This window comes from Prionailurus bengalensis, chromosome B1 (assembly GCF_016509475.1).
Source record: "Prionailurus bengalensis isolate Pbe53 chromosome B1, Fcat_Pben_1.1_paternal_pri, whole genome shotgun sequence".
Taxonomy (NCBI): domain Eukaryota; kingdom Metazoa; phylum Chordata; class Mammalia; order Carnivora; family Felidae; genus Prionailurus; species Prionailurus bengalensis.
In genome coordinates this window covers 51,826,953-51,854,888 of record NC_057344.1, presented here as the reverse complement: position 1 = coordinate 51,854,888, position 27,936 = coordinate 51,826,953, and the positions used below count along the sequence as shown (strand labels likewise).

Genomic DNA, 27,936 nt, shown 5'->3' with positions numbered 1-27,936 from the left:
CTTAACTTAGAAATAGCCAGTTTTACAAAGGCTACAACTTTACATTCTCAAAAGCAGTTTATGAAAGCTCTGTGTGCTTCACATCCTCACCAACAGTTGGTATTCTCAGTATTTTTAATTCTAACCATTCTAATGATGTATAATAGTATCTTGTTGTGGTTTTAATTTGTATTTCCCCCTAATAACTAATAATGTTGAGCATCTTTTCATGTGCCTATTGGACATTCTTATATCTTCCCTTGTAAGTGTCCAAATCTTTTCCCCACCCTTTTATTGTATTTTCCTCTTTATATTGAGTTGTGAGATAATTGTCTACATAAAACTATCCCCAAGAAGTCTATCCCCAAATCTTTGAACTGTAAAGAGTTTAAGAAGCTCACAGGATACAAGGGCAACACACCATTACATTTTATCTTTTAATGAACTGTTGGAAATAGAAATTAAAAACAATATCATGTACCATCAGTCAGAAAAATCAAGTACTGGGGACCTCAGCAAGGTGACAGAATAGGAAGCTCCAGGCCCCAGCTCTTCAACAAAACCATTAAATAAACAACTATAAGCTAATTAAGATAACTTTGTAGAAGCTCTGGAAATCAGCCAAATATCTACAGAAACCAAATGAACACCCAATCCAGAAAAAACTATACTGAAAATGCTAGGAGATTTCATGATGTTTTTACTTGCCTTCATCCCACCCCACCCCAACAATGAAATCAAGAGGAAGTGACCCAATCTTTAGTTCTGTCCCCTGGGCGAGAAAGAGTAGAGGGGAAATTGTAACATTCTAGCCTGTCTGTGGACTGACCAAGGAACTCATATCTGTCTTGCCTGACTCAGAGCTCAGACAGGAAATAGCAGCAAGGCTTGGATCTTAGGCTGGAAGCCATGGAAGGAAGTGGTAGGTGCCATGGCATGTAAAACTTAGGGGGACTGCAGATATACAGATGCCTGGAAGGAAAGAGATTGTGGGCAGAAGAATATAACAGAACATCTAAAGCCCTGAGAAGAAGTTGGCCTGAGACTCTTAGGGAAATTAAGACAGTTAAAAGCAGCAAAGGAGAAGCACCTGGGTGGCTCAGTTGGTTAAGCATCTGACTTCTGCTCAGGTCGTGATGTCACAGCACATGAGTTTGAGCCCCACGTCAGGCTCTGTGCTGACAGCTCTGAGCCTGGATCCTTCTTTGGATTCTATATCTCCCTCTTTCTCTGCCCCTCCCCCAGTCTCGCACTGTCTATCTGTCTGTCTCTCTTAAATATAAACATTAAAGTTTATTTTAAAACCAAAATAAAATGGGGTGGGGAGGGGAGGATCGATACAGGAGAGCATATGCATATAAGCCCAGAAAGATACATGCCCAGAAAAGACCTAAAAAACTCTTAAATCTTCACTCTGTGCTGATCTTCAGGCTCAGGGACCTGCTAGTTAGTAAAGGTCTCCCATGCCAATCTGCAAAGACTGGTAGGACAACAATTTTGTCAAATTCCCAGTTTTCAACAAAAGCTCACAAGATATACAAATAAACATGGAAATGTGCCCCTTTTGAAGGAACAAAATACATCTCCAGAAATAGTCTCTGAAGAACACACACAGTGGACTTACTAGACAAAGACTTTAAAACAATTGTCTTGGGGCGCCTGGGTGGCTCAGTCGGTTAAGCGTCTGACTTCGGCTCAGGTCATGATCTCACGGCTCGTGAGTTCGAGCCCCGCGTCGGGCTCTGTGCTGACAGCTCAGAGCCTGGAGCCTGTTTCAGATTCTGTGTCTCCCTCTCTCTCTCTGACCCTCCCCAGTTCATCCTCTGTCTCTCTCTGTCTCAAAAGTAAATAAACGTTAAAAAAAAAAATTAAAAACAAACAAACAAACAAAAAAAAACAATTGTCTTAAACATGCTAAGAGCTAAAGGAAAATACAAAGAACTAAAGAAAATCAGGAAAAGTATATGTGAACAAAATGACAATATAAATAAAGAGTTAGAAATTATAAAAATGAACCAAAGAAAATTCTATGCTGAAAAATACAATACCTAAAATTTCATTAGAGGGTTTCAACAGCAGATTCAAATATGTAAAAGAAAATGTCAGTAAACTGTAAGAGTGGACATTTTAAATTATCAGGTCTAAGGGGCAAAGAGAAAAAAGAAGAAAAGTGAATAGAGCCCAAGAGACTTGTGAGACATTAACAAGCATACCAAATAAGCATTGTGAGGTTCCCAGAAGGAGAAGAGAAAAAGGAACAGAGAGAATATTTGAATAAATAATGGCTGAAAACTTACCAAATTTGAGGAAATATATGGATATAAGTCCAAGAAGCTTAACAAACACCAAGAAGGATAGACCCAATGAGACATATTAGAATCAAACTGTTGAAAGCCAAAGATAAAGAGGGAATCTTGAAAGCAGCAAGAGAAAAGTGACTTGTTCATACAAGAGATCTCCAATAAGACTGTCAGTAGATTTCTTAGCAGAAACCTTGCAGGAGAAGGCAATGGGATGATATATTTAAAATGATGAAATGGGGGCAGGGGAGACCTGTCAATCAAAAATTCTATACCCATCAAAACTGTCCTTCAAAAATGAGGAAGAAATTAAGATATTCCCAAACAAAAACTGAAAGAGTTCAGTGCCATCTGTCCTTTGAGAAATTCTAAAGGGAGTTCTTCTAGTTGAAATATAAAGACACTAGAGAGTAACTTGAAGCCATATAAAATATAAGGTTCTAATAAAGATAAACAGACAAATATAAAAAATAGTGTTGTAATTTTGATTTGTAACTTAATTTTTATTTTCTACAGTATTTAAAAGTGAAAGAAATATAAATTTATGTTAATGGTTATACAATATATAAGGATGTAAGTTGTGACATCGATAACAGAGTTGGGAGGAGCAGAGCTGTAAAGCGAAAGAGTTTTTGTATATGATTGAAATTAAATTGCTATCAATTCAAGGTAAATTGTAATGACTTCAGGATGTATATCTAATCTCCAGGGTAACAACAGAGAAACTATCTAAAGAATAAACAAAAATGAAATGAGAGGAGAATCAAAATGCATCAAAATGATTACAAAAAGTCAACTGAACACAAGGGAAAGCAGTAATGGAGGAAATGAGGGATAAAAAAAAAAGCTGTAAGCATACAGAACATTTTTTTTAAATGTCAAAAGTAAGTGTTTCCACATCAGTAATTATTTTACATGTAAACTGGCTAAACTCCTCAATCAAAAGACATAGAATGGCAGAGTGGATACACACCAAAAAAATCAGGATCCAACTATATATACACTGTCTATAAGAGATGTACTTTAGACCTAAGGATCATAGGTTGAAAGTGAAAGGATGTAAAAAGATATATTGTGAAAATGGTAACCAAAAGAGAGCAGGGGATTTATACTAATATTAGACAAAGTAGACTTTAAATCAAAAATTTACAAGAGACAAGGATATATAATATTAAAGGGTCAATTCACCAATAAGATACACCAATTATAAACATATATGCACCAAACATCAGAACTCTAAACTATATGAAGCAAATATTTACAGGACTGAAAGGAGAAATAGACATCTGTACAATAATGAGAGACTTCAATGCCCCAATTTTGATAATGGAGAGAACAGCCAGACAGAAGATCAATAAAGACACAGGGGACTAGAATAACACTATAGACCACTTGGACCTAACAGATGTATACATATCATCCTACCCAACAATAGCAGAAGACACATTTTTCTCAAGTACATAAGGAACATTCTCTCGGAAAGACTATATATTAGGCCAAAAAACAAATCATAATACATTTAAGGGAATTGAAATCATGCAACATTTCTTTGCCAATCACAATTGAATGAAACTAGAAATCAACAGCAGAAGAAAAAACAGTAAATTCACAAATATGTGGAAACTAAACAACACATTCTTTTTTTTAAACATTTGTTTATCTTTGAGAGATAGAGAAAGACAGAGCACAAGCGGGGGAGGAGCAGAGAGAGAACGAGACACAGAATCCAAAGCAGGCTCCAGGCTCCGAGCTGTCAGCACAGAGCCAGAAACAGGGCTCAAACTCACAAACTGTGAGATCATGACCTGAGTCAAGGTCAGACGCTTAACTGACTGATCCAATCAGTGCCCCACTAAAAACCACATTCTTAAGCAACCAATGAGTCAAAGAAGAACTTATAAAAGGAATTAGAATATATTTTGAGACAAACAAAAGTTAAAACACAGCATACCAAAACTTATCAGATGCAGTGAAAGAAAGCACTAAGAGGGAAAATTATAGCTGTAAGTGCTTAAATTATAAAAGAAAAAAGGTCTCAAATCAACAATCTAATTCTACACCTTAAGGAACTAGAAAAAAAAATACTAAATCCAAATCTGGTAGAAGGAAGGAAATAGTAAAGATTGGAACAGAGAAAAGTAAAATAGAGAATAGAAAAACAATAGAGAACACCAGCAAAACCAAGAGTTGGTTCTCATTAAAGGCGAACAAAATTGGCATGCCTTGAACTAGACTGACTAATAAAAAGAGAGCATGCATACACAAGAGGAGTCAAATAACTAAAGTCAGAAATAAAAGAGATGACACTACTAATTTTACAGAAATAAAAAGGATTATATATAAATAAATCTCTTATGAGAGTATTATGAAAAATTGTATGCCAACAAATTGGATAACCTAGATGAAATGGACAAATTCCTAGGAACACACAAACTACCAAGATTGAAACATGAAGAAATAGAAAATACAAACAGATCTATAAAGGAGATTGAATTAGTAACCAAAATCTCCCAAGAAAATCCCGGAACTAGATGGTTTCACAGGCAAATTCTACCAAACATTGAAAGAATTAATACCAATTTTTCTCAAACTCTTCTAAACATTGAAGAGGGGGAACTTCTGAAATTGTTCTATGAGGTCAGCATTATTCTGATACCAAAGCCAGACAAAGACACAAGGAAAACTACAGCCCAATACCCCTTGTGAATACAGATGCAAAAATCCTTAACAAAATACTAGCAAAATGAATTCAACAGCATATTGAAAGGATTATACATCATAACCAAATGGGAATTATTCGTGAAATGCAAGGATGATTCAATATATAAAATCAATCAATGTAACACACATATTAACAGAATGAGGGGGAAGAAAACCCATGTCATCATTTCAACTGATACAGAAAAGAATTTATAAAATTCAACACTCTTTCATGGTAAAAACACTCAACTAATGAGGCATAGAAAGGAACTACCTCAATATACTGAAGGCCATGTATGAAAAATCCACAACCAACATCATGGTCAATGGAAAAAGACCTGAATGCATTTCCTCTAATATCAGGAACAGTTCAATGATGTCCACTTTCACCATTTCTGCTCAGCATAGGACTGGACATCATAGCCAGAGCAATTAGCCATAAATAAAAATAAAAATAAAAAGGTATCCAAAATTCAAAGGGATAAATAAAGCTTTCTCTGTTCATAGGTGACATGATCTTACATGTAGAAAACCATAAAGATTACACACGTATTTTTAAAGATGGTTAGAACTAATAAATAAATTCATCAAAGTTGCAGGGTGCAAAATCAACACACAAAAATTAGTTTGTTTCTATACACTAACAATGAACAATTCAAAGAGGAAATTGAAGAGAATTTTTCATATAATTTCCCTCAAAAAGAATAAAATACTTAGGAGTAAACTTAACCCAGGAGGCTGGGTTAAGTACCCTGAAAACTATAAAATATTGCTGAAAGAAATTAAAGAAGACAAATAAATGGAAAGGCATTCCATGTTTATGGATTGGAAAATTTAATATTTTTAAGATGTTAATACTACCCAAACAATCTACAGATTCAGTGAAATCCTGATTAAATCCTAGTGACAGGTTTTTGCAAAAATAGAAAATTCCATCCTAAAATTCATATGGAAATTCAAGAGACTCAAATAGTCCAAAATATCTTGAAAAAAAAAACCCACAAAACTGGAAGTCTCACAATTCCTGCTTTCAAAACTTGCTACAAAGTTATGGTAACCAAAAATACTGTGGTACTGGCATAAAGACACATCTATAAACCAATGGAATAAATAGAGAGCCCAGAAATAACCCCTCACATGTATGGCCAAATGATATTTGACAAGGATGCTGAGACCATTAAATGGGGAAAGGACAGTCTCCTCAACAAATGATGTTGAAAAACTGGATATCCACAAGCAAAAAGTAAAGTTGGACCCTTGTCTTTCACCATATACAAAAATTTACAAAGTGGATCAAAGACGTACATGTAGAGCTAAAACTCTAAGACTCTTTGAAAGAAAACATACGGGATAAATTCATGACACCAGATTTGACAATGATATCTTGGGTATGGCACCACAAGTATAAGCAAGAAAAGAGAAAATAGATAAGTTGGACTTCATCAAAAATTTTTTAAATGTGTATGAAAGAACATTATGAAAATGGAACTCATGAAATGAGAGGAAATATTTTCAAATAATATATTTGCTAAGGAATTGATATCCAGAATATATAAAGAGATTCTACAACTCAACAACAAAACACAACTCTATTTAAAAATGCCCGAAGATGGGCACCTGGGTGGCTCAGTAGGTTGAGCATCCAACTTCAGCTCAAGTCATGATCTCATGGTTTGTGAGTTTGAGCCCCACATCAGGCTCGCTGCTGTCAGCACAGAGCCCACTTCAGATCCTCTGTCCTCCTCTTTCTCTGCCCCTGCCCTGCTTGTGCTGCCTCTCTAAAAAATAAATAAAACATTTTTTAAATGCCCAAAGGACTTGAATATATATTTCTTCAAAGAAGATATGCAAATACCCAAGAAGCACATGAGAAAATGCTCAGCATTTTCATTAGGAAATGCAAGTTAAAACTACAAGAAACTGTTTCACACCCACTAAGATGGCTTTTATAAAAAAAAAAAAAAGGAGGGGGGAACAAAGTAACAAGTGTAGTGAGAATGTAGAAAACTTGGACCATTTCCAAGTGGACCAACTTCCACTCTCTTTCTGCTTGGATGATTTCTAAAGAGAAGTCCAATGTGATTCTTATCCTTGCTCCTCTATAGGTAAGGTAAGTTCTCCTCTGGCTTCTGTCAGGATTTTTTCTTTGTCTTTGATTTTCTGCAGGTTGAATCTGATATGCCTAGGTATAGATTTGTTGGCATTTATCCTTCCTGGTGTTCTGAGTTTCCTGAATATGTGGTTTGGGAAATTCTTGGTCATTATTGCTTCAAATATTTTTTCTGCTCTTTTTTCTCTGTCTTCTTATTCTGCTACATGAGGATATGTGTAATTCCCTTAAACATGGGCTACGCATTTTGTAGTTGTCCCACAGTTCTTGAATATTCTGTACCATTTTTATTTTCTCCTTGCTTTTCAGTTTGGAGAGTTTCTATTGACATATCCTCAAACTCACTGATTCTTTGGTCAGTTGTATTCAGGCTACTAATTAACTCATCAAAAGCATTCTTCAATTCTGTTATGGTGCTTTTGATTCTGAACATTTCTTTTTTATTTTTTTAGAATTCTGATCTCTTTGTTTATGTTACCTATCTGTTCTTTCATGTTGTTCTTTCCTTAGCATATTAATCATAGTTATTTTAAATTCCCAGTCTGATAATTCCAACATCCCTGTCATATCTGAATTTCGTTCCCATGCTCACTCTACCTGTTCAAACAGTATTCTTTCCTTTTTAGTATGCCTTGTATTTTTTTTTCTTGAAAGTCAGATATGACATACTGAGTAAAAGGAACCTGGTACTGGTTCCTGTGGAGGTTTCTTCTCTTGGGTTTCTGCTCTAGTAAGTTGTGATTCTTTGTATCCACTTATCTGGCTCTCCAATCTTGGGGACAGCAGTTAGCCTTATGTTTGGAAAAACCTGTTTTCTTCCTTTTGTATAGGGGGAAAAATAATTCTTCCCTACTGTATGTTTCTTCCCTGTGAGTCTCCTTTACTAGTCACACAAAGAACTTCACTTCTGGTCACCAAATGTGTGGAAATTATTCACCACATCAAGCAATTCTCTGAAACACCTGTTGACTGTCCTATGATTTAACTAAATTCTGACATTGTCTATCCAGAGATAATATCAGATCCCACAGGTTAAGGGCCCAGTCCCACAAGACTGACCCCATTCCTAAGTGCACACATTTCAAACACCAGTTGCAAGCCCAGCTTATCACTTTTGCTTCTGAACAACAGATTATACATCAGAGGTTCCAATGACCCTCTACTTGGTTTCAACCAATTTGCTTGAGTGACTCATAGATTTCAGGAAAACTCTTAAATTTACCAGTTTATTAAAGGATACGATAAAACATACAGATGAACAGCCAGATGAAGAGGTAGATAAGGTAAGGTCTGGGAGGATCCTGAGCACAGGAGCTTCTATCCCTAGAGAGTTGGGAATGTGTCACTCTCCTGGTATAGATGTATTCACCTACCTGGAAGCTTTCTGGACATCATACTTTTGGGATTTTATGAAGGCTTTCTCATGTGGCCATGATTAATTATTAACTCCATTTCCAGCCCTTCTACCCTTTTTGGGGAAGTAGGGAGTGGGGCTTGAAAATTCCAAGCTTGGTCTTTCTGTTGACCAACCCCCATCCAAGAAGTATCCAGATGCCCACCCAGAATTCCCTCAAGAGAACAAAATATTCTCCTAGTGTTCTTATTAAGAAATTGCAAGTGTTTTAGGAGCTCTGTCCTAGGAACCAGAGGCATAGACCAATGTATTTTTTTTAATTATCTCATATTCATGACCCTTCATGACCTCAATTCTCTAATGGATCTAAAAAGAGTTGTTGATTTTCAGTTTATCTTTTTTCTTGTTAGAATAGGATTCATGATTTCCAGGATCCTTACATGCCAGATTGGAAATTAGAATTCCCATGCTTTTACTTTTAATCTATCTGTGTATTTGTGTCTAAAGTGAATTTCTTATAGGCACCATACAGTTGAGTCTTGCTTCTTTTCCCAATCTGACAATCTCTTCCTTTTAAATGGAGTGTTTAGGTCATAAATCTTTGATGCAATCATCAATATAGGTGGGTTTTAATCTAACATCTTACTTTGTTTTCTATCAGTCCTATCTGTTCTTTACCTATATTTTCCTATTTTCATGTTTTGGATAAATTAGATTAATTAAAGTTTTAATGATATAATTTTTATCTATATTAAGTCTCTTTGCTCTTTTTTTTAAAGTGGTTGCTGTAGAGTTTACAATATTTATCTTTAATTGATCAGTCTACCATTAAATAATGTAGTATTACATCACCTATAAAATAAGAACATCACAACAGTATATTTTCATTTCCCTCCTCGTGGACTTTGGGCTATTGTTAAACATTTTATTTCTAAATATGTTATAAATGGCATAATACATTGTTATTATTTTTGCTTTAAACAATAAATTATCTTTCAAAGAGGTCTTTAAGTTAGACAAAATGTCTTTTATATTTACCCCATATTATCATTCCTTTATGTAGGTCCAAATTTCCATCTGGTATCACTTTCCCTTGCCTGAAGGACTTTAAATTTTTTATAGTGCCAACCTACTGACAATGAATTCACTAAGCTTTTGCCTGTTTGAAAAGCCTTTATTTTGCTTTCATTTTAAAAGATATTTTGGCTGGATATAGAATTATAAGTTGAAAATTTAAATTTTTTTCTTATAGCACTTTAAAAATATTATTCCATTGTCTTCTGGATTGCGTAGTTTCAAGCATGAAGTCTACCATAATTTGTATCTTTGTTCTTCTATATGTTATGTGTCCTTTAAACTCTGGTTGCTTTTAAGATTTTTCAGTTCAGTTATCATGTGTATTTATGTGCTTTCTTTATATTACTTCTGGTTGAGGATTGTTGATCTTTTTGAAACAATGAATTTATAGTTTCCATTAACTTTGGAAATTTTCTTAGCCATTATTTTCTCAAATATGTATTTTAATGTCTCTTTTTTTTTCTGGGACTTCAATTGCTTTTATGGTAGGCCACTTAATATTGTCTCACAGGTTGTTGCTTCTCTGTTTTTCGTCTTTTTTTCTCTCTGCTTTTCATTGTGGGTAGTTTGTCTCTTGTTCACTAATATTTTCTTCTGTAATCTCTAATCTGATATTAATCTTAGCTAGTGTCTTTTGTATTCCCAATATTGTATATTTCACCTTTAAAATTTTGATTTGAGTCTTCCTTAGAACTTTTATATCTCTCCCCATCATGTTTTTGTTTTCCCCTACCTTCTTGAATATATGGAGTGTATTTAAAAATAGCTCTTTTAATATCCTTAACTGCCAGCTCCATTATCATTTCTGGTTCTATTTCTATTGACTCTTTTTTATCCTGGTAATGGGTTGTACTTTTTTTATGATGCAATACTCTTCTGGGGACAATACCTGATGCCCCCTGTATTAAGAGGTCTTTACACCTTGGTTGATGGGAACTGAAACACTTTCTAGCCCTGTGTGAGCTCAGGAGATTATTCCTCCTACTTTTTTCCAGATTTTTTTTCCCCCACATAGCCTTAGTATTTTTTCACAAAATGTGCAGTTGAGTACTCAGCCAAAGATCAAGGATACTCTTCTGCAAATCTCTGAGGCCCTTCCTTTTTACAGTCTCTCCTTTGTCCTCCTTGAGCTAAGAACATTGTCTCCTTGACACAGCAAAACCCTGCGGTGTCTGTCTCAATTTCCCTTCTGTGCTATGGTCTGGAAACTTTCTTCAGATGGTGAGCAGGGGAACTTATTGGATTCACCTTGTTTATTTATCTTTTCCAGGATTATTGTTCCACTCTGTGTACAATGTCTGAAACTCTTGTTTTATATATTTCATCTAGTTTTGTAATGGTTTAGGGTGGGAAGATAAATCTGATCCCCGTTTCTCCTTCATGGGAAGAAGTGGAAGTTTCTGTAATTTAAAGTTTGCTTTCTTACATATTATATTGTTTGTTTGGGTCCAGCCTCATTTCACTCAAACCCTACATCTTGTGGAGAATTAAGCAATGAATGGGTCTTCTTGAGAGAGCTGTAGTATTAGGGCTTAGTATTTTACCTGTTCTGCCACTCACTAGCTGTCTTTTAATTTCTATAAGCTTTAGTTCTTCATCTATAAAATAAAGGTTATAATAATATACCTTCTTTGCTTTCTTTGTTTGAAGATGAAATGAGATGTGATTTGTAATAGCACTTTAAATAAACAGGTAAAATGCCCATTTATACAAGTAAACAAGACTGTGATTACTTCTGCTCCAAACATTTTGTTGACTAGATCCAGTGTCAAAAGTGACAGGATGACTACAGTTAAAAACCCAGTTGAAGAAGGCCTTAGAAACCATTTTTCATACTTGTACTTCAATTCTTGCCAAATACCCCAACTGCCCCTTCCAATAAAACTTTACATATTCCAGTTCTAAATGTGGATCCATAACTCATTAAGCTTTTCTCAAATGCAGCTTCAACATCCAGACCCAGTCCCATCCTTTAAATTATTTTATGGCCCTAGACACACCCTGTGCCTCAGTATCCTCCATATTAAAAATGAAATTATTATTGCCTGATTTCTATTATTTTCTTTGGGGGAGGTTTGGAAAACCTTTTGAAGGAATGGCATTGTGTAATGTGTGTGGACAGAAGACATGAAGAAGAGGGTGACACATTTCTTTGCCTTGACATTCACTTTGGAGTGGGAAGGAGTGTTGTTATGAGTTACTTAGTTATTTGTCAGTTTTAGACCTATGGTGTTCTTACCACCATAATCTCACACAGAAATATATCTGGTGCTGGTTTTAAAGCATGCCACAATTTTTTGACACTTCCTACATTGAGAGTTATGGATCTATGTTCCCTCCCCTTAAATCTGGCCAGGCTCGTGACTGCTTTGTCCAATAGAGTATTGGTCAGAGGTAATGCATGTGACCTCTGGGCCAAAGTCATAAAATACTATACAGCTTTTGCTTTGTTTGTGGGAACACTCATTCTTGGAGCTGAGTTAACATTTAAGAAGTCTGTCTAGTTGGAGGCCACCATGCTAAAAGGAAGCCAAAACAATATAGAAAAACCATGGATAGATACTCTGGTTAATAGTCTCAGTTTAGCCCAGCCTTTGAGTGATCCCAGCCCTGGTGCTGGACACGTGGCTGAAGAAACTTCCAAATAGTTCCAGCTCCTGGCCATTCAAGTTACTTTAGGTTATTCATGTCTTTCCACCTGAGACCTCAGACATCATAAAGAAGACAACCTCACTGTACACTATGCAAATACCTATCATAATGGGATGGTTAATCACACAGCAATAGAAAACTGAAGCACATCCTTTCCTAGATCACTGTCAAATGATAGTGGAAATGCAGGGCAAACTATTCAAGGACCAATTTATATAGGTAGTGTGAATGGATATATTGAATGAGGGGCGTGTTTCCCAGTGAAGTCTTCATAAAGGGACATCTAAGACTGCGGAGACATCCCATCTTTCTGAATATAAATCCAGGAGCTGTTGAATGCAGTCTTTTCACATGAGTTGTGGGCAACTCACTTCAGTGTTTATGTGAAGTGAGGCTATTGAAAGCAGCACTCTTATTGCCCAACTAGCCTGCCCACCGCACATTGTTCCCATTGTCCTCCCTCACTTCCTTCTTTCTTTCCTTCCATCTTTTCCCTTTACTTGAATGCTGATTATGTGCAACCCATTATTTTAGGTTCTGGAGTGTCAAAGATAACTGTGTATTAACAGAGTCTTTTATGTTTATATCTTTGTGCTTTGACATCAGGAGCCTTGCTGACTCTGGAGGGACTGCCCCTCCCAAGTCTAGCCAATCCCTAGAGATAGTGAACAGTGCAACTGCTTGTGCACTTTTCAAATACAAACCCACACCCACAACCACATCCTTTATGGAGCTCTCACATTCTGGGCCACTCTCCACCTGCCCTAATCACCTCAAGGCCAGGTACCAGACAACCAGGGACAATTCCTATACTCCAAAGTCCACCAAAATTATTCAGACTTATTAATCCTAAACTTGCTTCTCCTCCCTGCTCACCTGTCCTTCCTGAGGAAATCACAATGAAGGCTCTTGCTGCTCTGCTGTTCCTTTCCCATGTGTACCCCAGAGTGTAGAGTGCCTTCTTGGGAACTGTGAGTTACTAGCTTTTCAATGGCAATCATCTCCTGATTTTTTCTATTAATATACTATATTTCAAAACAGAATGATACTCAATCCTGCCGTAAGGGAACTTACAGTTTAGTGGGGAGTGGGAAGCCTTAAAATGGTAAAGCAAGTAACATTCTATTTCATGATCTGAGCCCTACTTATGCAGGTGTGTTCACTTTGTGAAATCTCAGCCAGCAGTCACCATCTGCACACTTCTCTGTAGGCATGTTATACTCCAATGAAAATTTTATTAAAAAGCAAAACATAAAATGATGGTAGGTTGAGACCCATCAAGATAATATCATAAGCTAAATAAACAAGATGTATCCTCAGCTTCTCACAACAGAATTGTTGGCTAATTATAGAGTTCTCCGTGACAAGATCTATACCAGTATTACCTCATGACGTCAGTCATTATCCTGACACTATTTACCCAGAAATCAGACCTGTGTACAGATAGCCTAAGAAAAGACTTATTCCTATTTATTCCTATTTCCATTTTTTATTATTTGAAGATGACTTCTAGTCAGTTTCCCTTCTTCCTCTTAGGCATTTAGAAAGAATAGGCAATAGGATAAAGAGGTAGAAACATATCCCCTTGAACTGTTAGTAATTTGTTGGTTTTTCCATCTAAAGTCTGAAAGTGTAGTGTCTGACTAATTAAATAAAGATCATTTCAGTGCAGAAATCCTACATACATATTACCTTACAGAAGAAAAACTGGTCATTGTTCATAGTGGAGTAGGAGAAAATTAATGTAGAAAAGGTGTGTTCTTGGCTTGGAACTCTTCCGGCCCTCATTGCTAGGGAGAAGCAAACACAAATCCCAGAATGAGCACTGGCATCTCTCTGCCCAGCCCTCAAGAGTGCACACAACAGGGCAAGCCCTTCATCTCACTGGTCTCATGTGACTCTCCACCCTGTGCATTGGTTAGGTGACTTTCTCAAATGTGTGCAGCCAGTAGAAGCTGATGGGACTGGACTTAGTGTCTTCTGGCTCCAAGTCAGAGTTCTTCTCATCATTCCTTGGGAGACACGAGTAATCAAAGATGAGCCCATTTATGTAGAGAGGGGATTCTGTGCATAGGATATCCCAAGAAAACTTGGGTTTCTGTAGCCCAGTGTTTTGGTACTATTAAGTCCCTCGTACAAAGGGGTTTTGATATCGTCAGGAGGTCTACACTACCCACATTCAGGGACAACACAGGCTAGAAACCCTATTCCTCTTCCTCCTAGTTCCTGTAGAAAAACAGTTTACGATGCAGTGAAGCTCTGTCTATGCCCTGCCTACTTCCACTGTGGTAAGCCATCTTAAATCAAGTACATCTTTCAATCCATGTTGTGTAGTTTAACCACCACCACCACCACCCCAACTATTCTCAATTAGGGACCTTGATGAACTTCTCCGAAATGACTATGAAGAGATCCCTCTGGGTTGGAAAAGAGAAGCTCTGAGTGCAGCTTTTGAGAGGGAAGTCAGGGTTTCTTGTTGCTGGACCAGCCTTGAGGAGTCGGAGAAGAGGCAGCTGGCAGGCCTGGGCAGGTCTCCTGGCTCTCCAGCGTGTACCTCACCCATGGCCAACAGGGTTTGCTCATTTGCTTTTCACATTTCCTTGAACTTCAGGCACCCTTTGGATGAGGAAAGGTCCAGTGGAACTTCAAGAGATCAGACTGGAGAGGGTACAAAGACAGAGGGAGACACAGCAGCTGGTTAGAAGTCCTTCTCTCTGGCCTGGGGCTCTGTTGAGGGTAGGGGGAGCTGGAAGCTGACCCTGGGGAGCACAGGGACCAGGGAGCAAAGGCACAAAGGCAAGAGATGCATCTTCAGTCTCTGCTCTGCCACTGGCATGCTGCAGCCTCACCTGCCTCATCAGGGAAAGGGCTTAATAATAGAACTTGGTGGGGCACCTGGGTGGCTCAGCTGGTTAAGTGACCCACTCTTGGTTTCAGCTCAGGTCATGATCTCATGGTTCATGAGATCAAACCCCGTGTTGGGCTCTGTGCTGACAGTGTGGAGCCTGCTTGGGAGTGTGTCTCCCTTTCTCTCTGCCCCTCCCCTGCTGGTGCTTTCTCTCTCTCTCTTTCTAAATAAACAAACAAACATTTAAAAAAATAATACAACTTGGGCAGCCTGCTTTGCAGAGTGTTTGTGAGGTGGCCCAAATGAGTCAGCAAGTGACCTTTACAAACACTGTCAATCAAGGACAGATAAATTAGTGTGAGCAAAGATGATGGTGGTGATGATAATTTCAACCCCCAGCCTGGTGTGAGGGACAAAGAGCACCAGCAAAACACACACACAAAACCACTGCAGAGATGAAAGCTGGTGGCTGTGGCTTCACCAGCCCAGGGCTATGCTTGGTCCAGGGCCAGAGCTCTGGTGCCAGAGCTGCGGGTCAGAGCAGGGAATGTGTACCTGATCCCCCCACCTTCTCCTTCTCCTAGAGTAACCAAAATTCATAGATTTGGAAGCAATTAAGGAAAACCTGAGGGGAAAGTTTTGAAGGCCCAGCCCAATTAATTTCATTTAAAATGTCATCCATTTATTGTAACATTTCACAATTCTTTAAAGTATAGGAGGTGATTTCACAAATACTATATCAGTAATCCTGATTTTATCCCCATTTTACAGATGAAGAAATCGAGGTTGAGATCAAGTAAATGAATTCTCATGACACAGCTAGTAAGTTGCAGCAATTTATGCTCAGGGTTTCCGACTTTTAAGTTCTGTGTTTCTGGAAACCCAAGTTCAAGGAATTACAGAGCTATAGAAAGACATGGGAAAGAGGGCAGAGAAAGGGAAAAGGGGAGGGGGGAGGAGAGGAGTAAGAAGGGGAAGAAGGGAGGAAGGGAAGCACAGAAGTAGTAAAGGAAAAAGAAAAGGAAAGAAAGAAAGCAAAAGTCTTTTGAGTGAGCAGAGAGCACAGTTCACGCACTACACACAGGAAAAGGAACACTTGCGTCTGTGTCCCGACAGGTCTGCTGCGTGGTACTCGCACAGTGTCCACTGTGTCCCTGAGTCGTCACACACAGACTGCTGGTGGAACTCTCTGCTCTTCGATTTCTGCTGAAACCCCCATCCCATCCCGTTGTCTCTGCTGGAGGCTCCTTGGTTTGTTTGCTTGCAGATTCACTGAGCGGAGCCTCTACCGATGAGCCTCAGCCTCTGGACCAACAACTGGCCTCGCCTTGCCCCCTCCGCCCCCCACCGCGGGCCAGAGCAGCTGTCGGGGATGCCTGGCGGATATAGGGCGCCCGCCTTGGCTCTCCGGCTCAGCCCTCCGAGCCCTGGGCTTTGGCGATGCTTGAGGTCTACACGGAGTTCTGGAGGACCGAAGGTCGCAGTGACCAGAAAGGCAGAGGGGTCACAGGGACCTGCATCCCTTAGCACCGCCTGCCCCAGGGCACTTTCCCATAAAGTTACCCAGGTGAATCAATACGTGCGTACAAATTAAGATGTGAAGGTATGGAGCGAACAAAAGAGCTCAGGTTCCCGTGAGCAGATAGCTCACACGCGGAGGGCGGCGCCCGTGCTAGCCATGCGGCAGTTAATGCCCAGGTTCCGGGGAACTTGGTCTCCCGCGCTCCCTCCAGACAAAATGCAAGAAATTAAACGACTGGAAACAATCACAACTTGTATCTCTCTGTGCCCGCCCTTACTGTTTTCTCCAATTTTGCCAAAGGTATCAGGAATCCAATTTGACCGCTCTGCGCTACCTGGGGCCCGCGCCTCTTCCTAACCTGGTGCCTGGGCGCTGCCCCACTGCGTGCGCGCTCAGCTCCAGCTGGCAGCGCGCCAGAGGCTGGGGGGCGGGAGTGGGAACGCCCTCGGCCGGCAAAGGGGCGCTGTCCACTAGAGGCCGCTGACCCGGCGGAGCACAGTCTGCGCCCAGCAGCGGCGGTGGGCTTACAAAGGGTGGAAGCCGAATTCTTCCAGAGTCCACGACTGCAGCTCAAGTACCCCAGATGAGATCCCTTCTCCTTACCCCCTTTCCCCAACGACCTGCCCTCCCCGGGCCTGGCGCTGCCCTAGCTCCCCACGGCTCTTAGAGTATTCTGGCCTGGGGATTTTTTTCTTGAGGAATTTCTGGCAGAGGGGTCCAACACGGGAAATGACCTAGGCTTCCCGGGGTAGGGAAGTCCGCCTAGACCGTGGACACATTCTCTCCGCACCCCGCCTTCTCCCCCGCTCCCCGCTCTGCCTCTGGCGCCAGCCAGCCCCGGCGCTCCACCTTGGGTTCCAGGATGCTCTCCCAGCTGCTGGTCACCCACTTTCCAGCCAGCACCGCGCCCTGCTCCCTTTGCTGACCACACTGGCCGTGAGAGTAGCTGGTGGAGCACATGGGCCTAGCTTGCTGCTCCTGGATTCTGCCCAAAAAGGAGAGGCCCGTTCTGGGATAAAAATTATCCTGGGCTCTATAGGTTAAAACCGGGACTTAAACACGGAGAAGTTGCATTTCTCTATCCACTTGCCTTGGGGTTCGTGGGGCCCGTCCAGGAGCACGCGTTGCACATAAGGCACCTGTGAATTCAGTGCTCACTAGGACATTGAATTTGGTCCTAGAATTTACAGGGCTTTACGTCTAGAGTTATATTAACATCAAGCATCATGTAGAACTTAACTTTTCACATATATTATCTCACCAAATCTTCACAACAACCCTGTTAGTTCAAGTCTTATCATCGTCCTCATTTTAGATTTAGGAAAAAAGGCCTAGAGAGATACCTGACTTGCCCAGAGTCACACATTAAGTGATCAAACACTGAATACAGGTCCTGACTCAGACCTCAAGGTCCTCCCACTGTCCTCCCACGACAATGCTACCTCCTTTCAGGGTCACCTCTGCTAAGCCCTGAACAGGGATAGGGCTCTGTAAATATTTGTAGATTGAATTCCAGGATCTGATCAAGCTTTATGATTGCCGCATTTTATACAGTAGGGTGTGTCTAAGCCTTATTTACTCACTCACTTATTCATTCACTTATTTGGCGGTTCCTGAGTGCCTACTGTGTGCCGGAGCTGAAGTAAGAGCCAGCAGGATGGCCCTGCCCACACGAAGCTGGGTATGGAAAGAGCTGTCCTCTGGGGCAGGGGGCAGGCATCTGGCATCTTGGAGAGACTGCCAAGCTCCCACACTTCAACCCTCGGAGTTGAGCTCAAGCCCAGAACCAGTGGCCTATCTCTGGGGTGTCAAGAGAAGAACTCAGAAAGTCATAGGGGAACGCGGGAGGGGAGGGCCAGGACAACCATTCTAAGGAGCAGGATGGAGAAAAGAGAAAATACAACCAGAAGAAAATTCCCTGAAGGAAGAGCTAGAGAGGAGGGGGCTGGAGACCTTGAGGACATTGGAGACAAGGGTGTTGTGAGACTAAGGGTGTTAAAGAAGAGACCTTAGTGGTGGAGTGAATAAAGGGGAACTGAGAACGCAGACAAGCCCTCAGGACAGCCAGGGAGTCTCGGGGGCGTCGAGGAGGTCCTTAATGAGCGCTGCATAGAATCCCATGCAGAGTGCAGACCCAACCCTTGCCAGTCTCTGGCCGCCAAAGTTGGCTGGGGGCGAGGCTGGTGAAGCCTGGGTCGTTTTAGAAAAAGAGTAGAAATGTTCTCTCAAGAACAGTTCACGGGCTGCTCTGGGAGGATTCATGGTCAATGTCTCTCGCGCCTGGCCCTGACCAGCGAAACCTGTTTGGCTTCGGTTCTTCATGGGATTCCAGGCGCCAGAGGAGTTGGTGGAGCCTGGCTCCGGGAGGCCATCGAGAGTCGGGACAAGGGGCTGGAGTCTGGCTCCCGGTCCGGGGCGAGGTGACTGCGGGGGGCGCCAGCCTCCCGGCTCTGCCACACCTGCACCCGGAGCGGGCGGGACGAGAGGCGTTCCTGGGGGCGTCCAGGCAAGGATTCCCAGGAGGGACTCTGGAGGCAGAGGGGCGGGCCGGGGAGGGCGCCGGGAAGTGGCCCTCCCTCCCATCTCCCCCTCCTGGCAGGTCGGAGCAGGGACGCGGTGGCCCTGGACGCTGGGAGTGGGCCCGCGCCGAGACGGAGGGAGGGGCCGCGCCGCCTTCGAGAGTCATTGGAGGACGCGACCGCCCGAAGCTGATAAATAAGGGGACGGGCCGCGGCTGCCAGCCAAGTTGGACGCCCGACCCGTGCGAGGGCCAGGTCAGCGCCTGCCCGGCGAGGCGAAACGAGGGGACCCCCCGTGCGGCCATGGCCTCGCTGTTGGGAGCTTACCCGTGGCCCGAGGGGCTCGAGTGCCCGGCCCTGGAAGCCGAGCTGTCGGATGGGCTGTCTCCACCGGCCGCCCCCCGCCCTCCGGGGGACAAGGGTTCGGAGAGCCGCATCCGGAGGCCCATGAACGCCTTCATGGTGTGGGCCAAGGACGAGAGGAAACGTCTGGCCGTGCAGAACCCGGACCTGCATAACGCCGAGCTCAGCAAGATGCTGGGTGAGTAAGCAAGCCGGCGGGCGGGGCGCCCCGGGAGGTCGGCAGGCTTGGGGGCTCGGGCGGGGGCGGGCCGGGGGCTCGCGGCTGCGGGCAGGGCGGGGGGCCCTCGAGCTTGCGGAGCGTGGGTAGGAGCCCGCGAGTGGGTATGCGCGGGGAGCGCGGGCGCTGTCTGTGCGGGCGAGGTTGGGCATCTGTGCGAGCGTGGGTGTGCGCTCAGTGCCCGGGATTCAGAGCAGGGACACCTCGACGAGGCCCAAAGTGAAACCGCGCGGCCCACTAGGGTGGGCCAGGAAGCCCACTGGCGGTAACAGGAGCAGAATTTGGGGTCCCAGGGAATAGCGGAGACCCGCGCGCACAGACGGGTTGGAACCGAAACGCAGAGGAGGCCGGGTGGAACCGGTGTTTGCTGGGAATGCCGAAGCGGGAAACCCACCATCCCCTTCACTTTACCACTGGCACAATCACGGAAGGTGGTTGTAACTATTATTAACGAATATTCGTGAAGAGAGAGCTTGTGGGAACGCAGCCCTTCTTTAACTTAATTTTTAAACCAAGAGCGAAAAGTACGCAGAGACTCGATTCGATCATGTATTTCTCAATCGCAGGAGCGTAGATAATTTGATTGGGATGCTCAGGGCCGCCAGCGAGGTCTGTCCCGGGGCCCGCCAATTTCCCAGGGCTGCTGCGCAGTCCCAGCAGGGGCAGTCGGACTGGGGACAGGGACACGCCAGACCGGGGGAGCCCAGAGAAAGGATGTTAGGTCACATCCGAAAAACTGGAGTTCCAGTCGGGTTTCGTCAGGGCTTCTTCTCTCCCACGTCTGGAGCTGAGCACTTTCAGCGCCGCTCTGCTGCTCTACTCCTAACCTTTTTGCCTTTCGATTTATTTTTATTCATTTTAAGTGGTGGAAACCTTTCAAAGCATTTCATAGGCACAGTGGGCGCCAGGACCTGAGGGAAGGGACAGTAGGGATCACCGTAGGCTGCCCTGACCCTCCCCAACCCCACCCTGCCCAGAACTGAGCCTTTTTTTCCTTTTCCCTCTAGAGCTCAGAACTGTGGCGGTGAGGGCTGACACCCATGTTCCTGCTGGCTAAACCTGCTGGTCCGCAGAGAGGGTCCCTCCTGCAGTCCAGGCGTCCATTCAAAGCAGCTGGTTTCAAAAAGCCTGCTACCCATGGGCCAGCCCCCTGGCTAGATGTGTTTAGGACACACTGGTGGGTCAGTGTCTCCATGAGCCGCTTTCTTCATAAAAATATTTAAAATTATATTTCATGCTCCGGTGGCATAAAGACAAACATATTAATACACACAACAGTAAAGTATTTATCTAAAAGTTCATTTGTTTCTTCAGATTTCTTTTTTAAGTTTATTTATTTATTTTAAGAGAGAGAGACACACACAGTGCGAGTGGGGGAGGGGCAGAGAAAGGGGGAGACAGAGAGAGTCCCAAGCAGGTTCCCCAATGTCAGCGCAGAGCCAGATACTGGGCTTGACCTCCAGAACTGATACTGAACTCGAACTCAGGAACCATGAGACCATGACCTGAGCTGAAATCAGAGGTCCGACACTTAACCGATCGAGCCACCCAGGCACCCCTTTTTCTCCAGGTTTCTAAAGAAATGAAAACACTTTTTTTTGTGGACCTCTCCACATTTTTTCAGTGGGCCCAGGCACTGTGCCTCTTGCTGAAGTGAAGCTCTTGTGACCACGACAGAGTGAGGTTTCTGTTGCGGCCCAGGCCAGAGGTGGGAGAGGAACTCAGGCTGGGGAACCTTCTGCCACCCAGGCTGCCTGCTCCCAGGGAAAGGGCAGGCAGAAAGACCTGCCTGACAAATGCCTCTAGCGAGCTGATGCCTGTTGGCAATTTGCATTTAGACTTCCAGAGGTTATAGTTCATTTTGCAGGAAAGACACTGATTCCTTCCTGCTTAACCACACAGCCCCTGGCCCTGGGCAAGAGGAACCAACATATTTTTAAAATGCAGACTTTCTACACTTGTTAATAAGGGGGTGGCAGGATGATCTACTTCTACTCTATGATCTTGCCCAGCCCTTTCCTTTCTGACCTAGGAAAGAGTCCCAACTCTTTTGACTGTAAGTTTTCCCATCTTCAACATTAAAAATGTCACCCAGTAGCACCCATTTTCAGTATACTATGAATGAGAAGGAACATAAAGACAGTTTTACATTTAGTGGTATTTACAGTGAATATTTTATTAATACTATGACATCCATGTATACTTAGAAACTAGAGTCCCAATTTATAGTCAGTCCACAGACAGGGTGTGGGGTGTGCCTGGATCTTGGGCCTCTTGCAACAACTTTGCAGTCTCAGCCACAGGCTGTGAACTGCTGACCAACCCCAAATCCAGAGTTCCTCACACTTTTCAAGTTGCCCTTTTAAGTGACAGCTAATTATATTAATTGATGACTCTGTCACAACAGTTATAAACTTTCATCCCAGTGGTAGAGTGCCTTTAACAATTGTCATCCTCCAGTGCCTTTGAGGGCCAGGCATCCAGAGTCAGCCAGTGCGGGTACCCAGGCAGCAGTTACACACACCTCTGCACTGGGCCCTGTGCAGAGGGCTTGGGGCAGGACATGTGGCCCCTTTCCTTACAGGGCTTGGGGATGGGGATGCTTACCCTCTGGACCAGTAGGTCTCAAACTTTAGGATACATCAGAGTCATGTGGGGAACTTTTAAATTTGCAGAATCCCAAGTCCGCCCTAGGAGGTAACAATCTAAGGGGTCCAGAAATGACTTTCAGAACACCAGCAGCCAGAGGGATATGCAATGAATATAGACAGATGAGAGAGGTGCTAAAGCAATTTACAAAAAGATACAAAAGGGAATAAGGATGAATAGAAAATACAAGTGAAACCACCATTTTAGCATCCGTGGGATACAAGCATGGGATGCTTCTTAGAGAGTTTTGCATTGGATAGTATCACAGTACATTTTATAGTGTGAAAAATAGAGTCCCAGGGAAGTTAAAGAATTTGCTTCTGCAAAGAGAATCAAAGACTGAGCAGCTGCCCCCTGCCATAGTGCAAGGGTACTAAGTAGGTGGCAGGAGGCCTTGACATGAGTGTGTGCTGGCACACCTGTGTGCCTGTGCGTGTGTGTGTGTGTGTGCCTGTGCATACAGGTGTGTGCATGCACTGTGTGTGTGTGTGTGTGTGTGTGCATACAGGGGGGTGCACGTGCCTGTGCATGCATGTATATGTGCATGTTGCAGGTAGATGCTAGCATTCTGGCCATTGTCTTTATATGGCAGAGTCATAACTGACCTTCAGATATGAGGGATAATGGTCTGTTACCCTAAGTGGGATCCTGTAATTTACTTACATATGTGAAACGATTGACTGAGCCTGAGTTCCTTCACAAGAAGACCTGTGAAATTTATGCCATAAATAAATATAGCATTATTTCCTGAGAGGCAGCAATAATCAGCAAAGGCAGAGAGTTTTCATTAAAATGCACAAATGATTTGTGGACTTGGTCCACGAAGGGTAAAAAAGAGCCCAAGTCAATGTAGTCGTTATATATTTTTATCCTGTGTCTGACCCCGGGGTCTGGTGGGCCCTTCACCGTGAATCCCACATCGCGCACATTTATAGGAGAGGTGATGTGTTGGCGGCCGCTGTTGACTTGAGTGGTTTTGTAGGATGCAAGCGGGAGAGATTGGCTTGGCCTCACAGTGCTAGGGTGCTAGGAAGGGGGTACGAGGGGCGCGGTGTCTTCTGTGTCCTTTGTGGAGTGGGGGAACCCGCGGGTGGGATGAGGGCCGGAGGCTGAGGGCATGTGTCAGTGTGGATGCTGGGAGGCACGAGTGCCTGGGACAAGGTCACCGGCCTCCCCAAGCCGCACGGATGCTGAAAGTGGCCTTCTCTGACCTATGTGAGCAGGAAAGTCGTGGAAGGCGCTGACGCTGTCCCAGAAGAGACCCTACGTGGACGAGGCGGAGCGGCTGCGCCTGCAGCACATGCAGGACTACCCCAACTACAAGTACCGCCCTCGCAGGAAGAAGCAGGCCAAGCGCCTCTGCAAGCGCGTGGACGCAGGCTTCCTCCTGAGCTCCCTCTCCCGAGACCAGAACGCTCTGCCCGAGAAGCGGGGCGGCGGCCGGGGGGCGCTAGGAGAGAAGGAGGACAGCGGTGAGTACTCCGCGGGCTCCGCCCTGCCCAGCCTGCGGGGCTGCTACCACGAAGGGCCGGCTGGCGGCGGCGGCACCCCGGGCAGCGTGGACACCTACCCCTACGGGCTGCCCACGCCCCCGGAAATGTCGCCCCTGGACGTGCTGGAGCCGGAGCAGACCTTCTTCTCCTCTCCCTGCCAGGAGGAGCATGCGCACTCCCGCCGCATCCCCCACCTGCCGGGGCCCCCTTACTCACCGGAGTACGCCCCCAACCCCCTCCACTGCGGTCACCCCCTGGGCTCCCTGGCCCTTGGCCAGTCCCCAGGCGTCTCTATGATGTCCACTGTACCCGCCTGTCCCCCGTCTCCTGCCTATTACTCTCCTACCACCTACCACCCTCTCCACTCCAACCTCCACGCCCACCTGGGCCAGCTCTCCCCTCCTCCCGAGCACCCCGGTTTTGATGCCCTGGATCAGCTGAGCCAGGTGGAACTCCTGGGGGACATGGATCGCAATGAGTTCGACCAGTACTTGAACACTCCTGGCCACCCAGACTCTGCTGCGGGGGCTGTGGCTCTCAATGGGCATGCCCCGGTCTCCCAGGTGACATCGACAGGCCCCACAGAGACCAGCCTTATCTCCGTACTGGCTGATGCCACGGCCACGTACTACAACAGCTACAGCGTGTCATAGAGTCCGGGGCAGCCAGCCCAGCCCTGCCTCGCCGCAGCCCTCTCCTTCCCGCGCACTGAGCAGAGCCGATGGCGCCGCGCTAGCAGCTTTCCTCCAGCCGCCGGGTGTGCAGGTCTGACCTGTCCTCGGGGCAGAACGGGGTTCTGAGGATCTGAGCGCCCCTTCACTCCCGGCAGCCTGCATTTTGAGGGTATTCCTTCAAATGGGTTCTCATTGACTGCACCCGGGGAATAAGGCAATTTAGTTGCTGAAAGATGGTTTCCCGGTAGATTTTCCTTTCCATCTCCAGGTCCCCGTCACGGAAACAAATGTGTGAAATCCCAGCGGCTTTCATACATCTCCAGCTTCTGACACAGCCACATGGGGCACAGCCGTCCTGATCTATGGGTCCTCCCGGTGAGGAGATCCCTGAGCTGGGATCCAGGCGACCCCCGCTCCAGTCCCAGTTCTTCCTGGGAGGGTTAGTTCCCACTCGTCTCTCTTCCCCTTCCAGCCCCTCACCCCCCCCCCCCCGCCCCCAATCTAGGAAGTGGGGCACAGACTTGATATCTAAGGCCGCTTCCGCTCCAAGGTTTTCTGATCTAGGATTGTTTCAAGGCTAATTAAAAGGAAAACGAAGTTTGACCTAATAAGTTCATTGACGGCCAACCTGGTGATAATTCTGTGTGCATAGCCCAAGAACACGTGGCTTTCTCTGCTTGCACTGCCTTTCAAAATGATCACAGTCTTTCAAAAGGACTCCTCCGACTTGAGAAACAACACCCATCTTGATTTGGAAAATTAACCACTAGGGTTGCCTGCGTCACCGAAAATAGGATTGAATTCAAGCTATTGTTTTTTAAACATATTTTGAAAGATAAATTATTTTTTATTACACACACATTTCAAGAGAATATACACAGCCTGAATATATAGTGTTTGTGGGACACGTACAACACACACACTTTCATGCACACCCTTAAATGCATGTCTGTGCAGCCTAAATCAGATACTCTTGTTGATGTTGGCAACTTCTTGTCAACTCCCTGCTCCTAATGACCCAAAGAGCTGGGAACCTACAGAGCAATGTCACTTACCTCCAATCTAGATATGTTGATTTCTTGAGCGAAATTTCATCATACTCTCCCCCTCTGCAGGTGCAAAAGGAATTTCCTTCTCTCTGTCTCTGAGTCCCCTTCTTCCTTTCCTGGATTTCTTTTTCTCTTCTTCACTGTTCTTCCTCCACCCCTGAATTGGCCATGAATTCAAAGATCCCCTAATTTAAAAATCCTAAGCATGATTCCTATGGCTGCGGTGGGAGTTTGGTCTCCTCACCAGCCAGCTAGTTCTTGGTAACACCTTCAGCCAACACTTCAAAACAACTTCCTTCACTATACTTACTTCCCAAAGAACAGAAACGCACTGTGATCCACAAAATGTTTCTGAGCCCTGACCCCACCCCAAAAACATTTTCATCCTTTTCTCAAAACTCCTTTGAAGGAACATAACTAGCAACAAGCAAGAAGACAGTTGTCTGTCTTTTAATTGCAGCATATTATTATTGCCTGTATGAAATATGTAAGTGTTTTATATATTCTATTTTCAGCTTATATTTTATATTGTTGAGAGATCCTTTGTTTTCTTCCAAGGAGTCCTACTGTAAAATTACTTATAAGATATAATTAATCTTTATGCTATTGCTGTATATACATTTGGTAATAAATAGTAAATCATTGACAATATGATTGGCTGGTGCAGTCCAGAATGTATATTAATAATCTTGTAAAACATTATCACAGACGTTAAGCTAAACTGTTCCCCCCCTCCCTTTTTTTTTTTTTTTAGTAAGAACTACACATGCTTTGGAACGGTTGTAGATATTGATCTGTCTAAAATATTTAATTTAAATAAATGTTTTTGTACCATGACCATGCTATCATTTGAAATAGAGTTTTGTGAACAGAAAAGGTTTTCAAGGGAGGCATAGATATTATACCCAGTTCTACTTTATGGTATTGGTCAAAATATTTTCTACATCAAGGTTTTTTTTTAAATTATCTTGTAGGGGTGGTTTATTTTATTTTATGAATTATGGTGAAGAGATAAAGCCTAATTTGACATGTTGGAAACAATATTGTTATGATTCACTTTGAAAGAAAAGGATAGTTCATAACCTACCTGCAGAATAATTTTCTCCTCAGGATGACTTCACGCTTGTAAAGTGGAATGAGGTGATTATCAGGTGCTCTCAAGATAGGACGTAAGTTCTGCACAATTACTTGCTTCCTTAAGGCTGCTACATTTTTTCCTTCTTCAAAATAATCTAGAAAAATGCCTAGTCTTCCCTCTTTCCTATGCATTTATCGATGTAGCATAACAAGACACCACAGCCTCCCCCAAACCCAGTGGAATGTTGTGGAGAAGGCAGAGAAGCACTCAGATTGGTAATTAGAGGATGTAACATCTTGTGAGGTTTAGGATTAAAATCCCAGCCAAGAAGTGCCTGGAAAAAAACGGATGATTACTTAGTCCCCTTGCGGGTCACCATGCCTGGCTCCTCTCCGTGGGGAAGCAGTTGTAACTTGTTCAACTCAACGGCAGCCTCGTGTTCTCCCAGGCTCTCTGGGCCAAGAAGTGGGTTCTGGGAGGGCCAAAATGGGCATATGTTTGTCCTTCAATTCCGATCATAATCTATAGTCATTACTTTAATAGCATTTTATAGCTGTAGGGAGATTTATGGCAGGTTTTATGAGCTAATTCTCATCCACAATCTCAAGTGAGGCCCTGTCACCCATCCACCCCTTTGTGCAGCCCGGGACACTGAGGCCCAGTGGGAGGGGGTGCAGTTTAGCTCACCCCGCTCAGTTAGGGGAGGCTGGGGTTCCAGCACTTCATAGATACCTTTGTTCATTGGCAGCATTGCCAAATGGTCTCATAGCTAGAGGCTTCATGCCTTTTTTAGCGCTTCACCATGGCATGGAATTACATGTAGTCCAGTTCATGCCTCTCACAGCCCAGAGAAAGAGAGAATGAACAAAGAGGAAGTATGGGGTCAGAGTTAGATGAGGCCCGAATTCATTGCCATCCAGGCCCAGTCATTGTGGCTGGCTGACAGTGGCAGTCTGCAGGGTCATCAGCTGGCTGGAGGACTCCTCGGGCAGTGTCTGCACAGGACATCGGCCCTCAGCACTGCCAAATGGGCATATTTCATTCCAGGACTTACGGTGGGGGTGGGGGCGTTGTCCCTGCTTCTGGGAGGGCAGGAAACAGGCAGGCCACAGGACTGCTCTTTCACTTTGGCTCAGCTATGAGCGAAACAGTTGTGCCCAGAAGCCAGGAGTACTTTAGAGTTTTAGCTGCTCATTCTGAGAACCCACCTGCCCCCAGTAACAAGAGCACCTTTTTCTTTGCCTGATGAGAATTGATGGGTATGCACGGTTGTCCATTTTTTCCCCCCAAAATATAGATGTTACTATTTCACTCTACCTTAAGATACTTCAGTACCTGCTCATCTCCCATGG

General features: G+C 43.9%; 1 protein-coding gene across 1 annotated transcript; it reads left to right on the top strand.

Annotated features, from left to right (window-relative positions):
• Nucleotides 1-19,153: 19,153 nt before the first annotated feature.
• Nucleotides 19,154-26,343, top strand: SOX7 (SRY-box transcription factor 7). Its single transcript, XM_043565117.1, has 2 exons — nt 19,154-19,602; nt 23,514-26,343. Exons 1-2 carry the CDS (start codon nt 19,365-19,367, stop codon nt 24,434-24,436), a joined length of 1,161 nt encoding a protein of 386 aa, XP_043421052.1. The 5' UTR covers nt 19,154-19,364; the 3' UTR covers nt 24,437-26,343.
• The last annotated feature ends 1,593 nt before the right edge of the window (nt 26,344-27,936 follow it).

Excerpts from the sequence above, each read along its gene's own strand:
- SOX7 (XM_043565117.1), top strand. The coding sequence starts at position 19,365 with ATGGCCTCGCTGTTGGGAGCTTACCCGTGGCCCGAGGGGCTCGAGTGC. Across the intron at positions 19,603-23,513 it reads CGAGCTCAGCAAGATGCTGG|GAAAGTCGTGGAAGGCGCTG; the intron begins GTGAGTAAGCAA and ends CTATGTGAGCAG.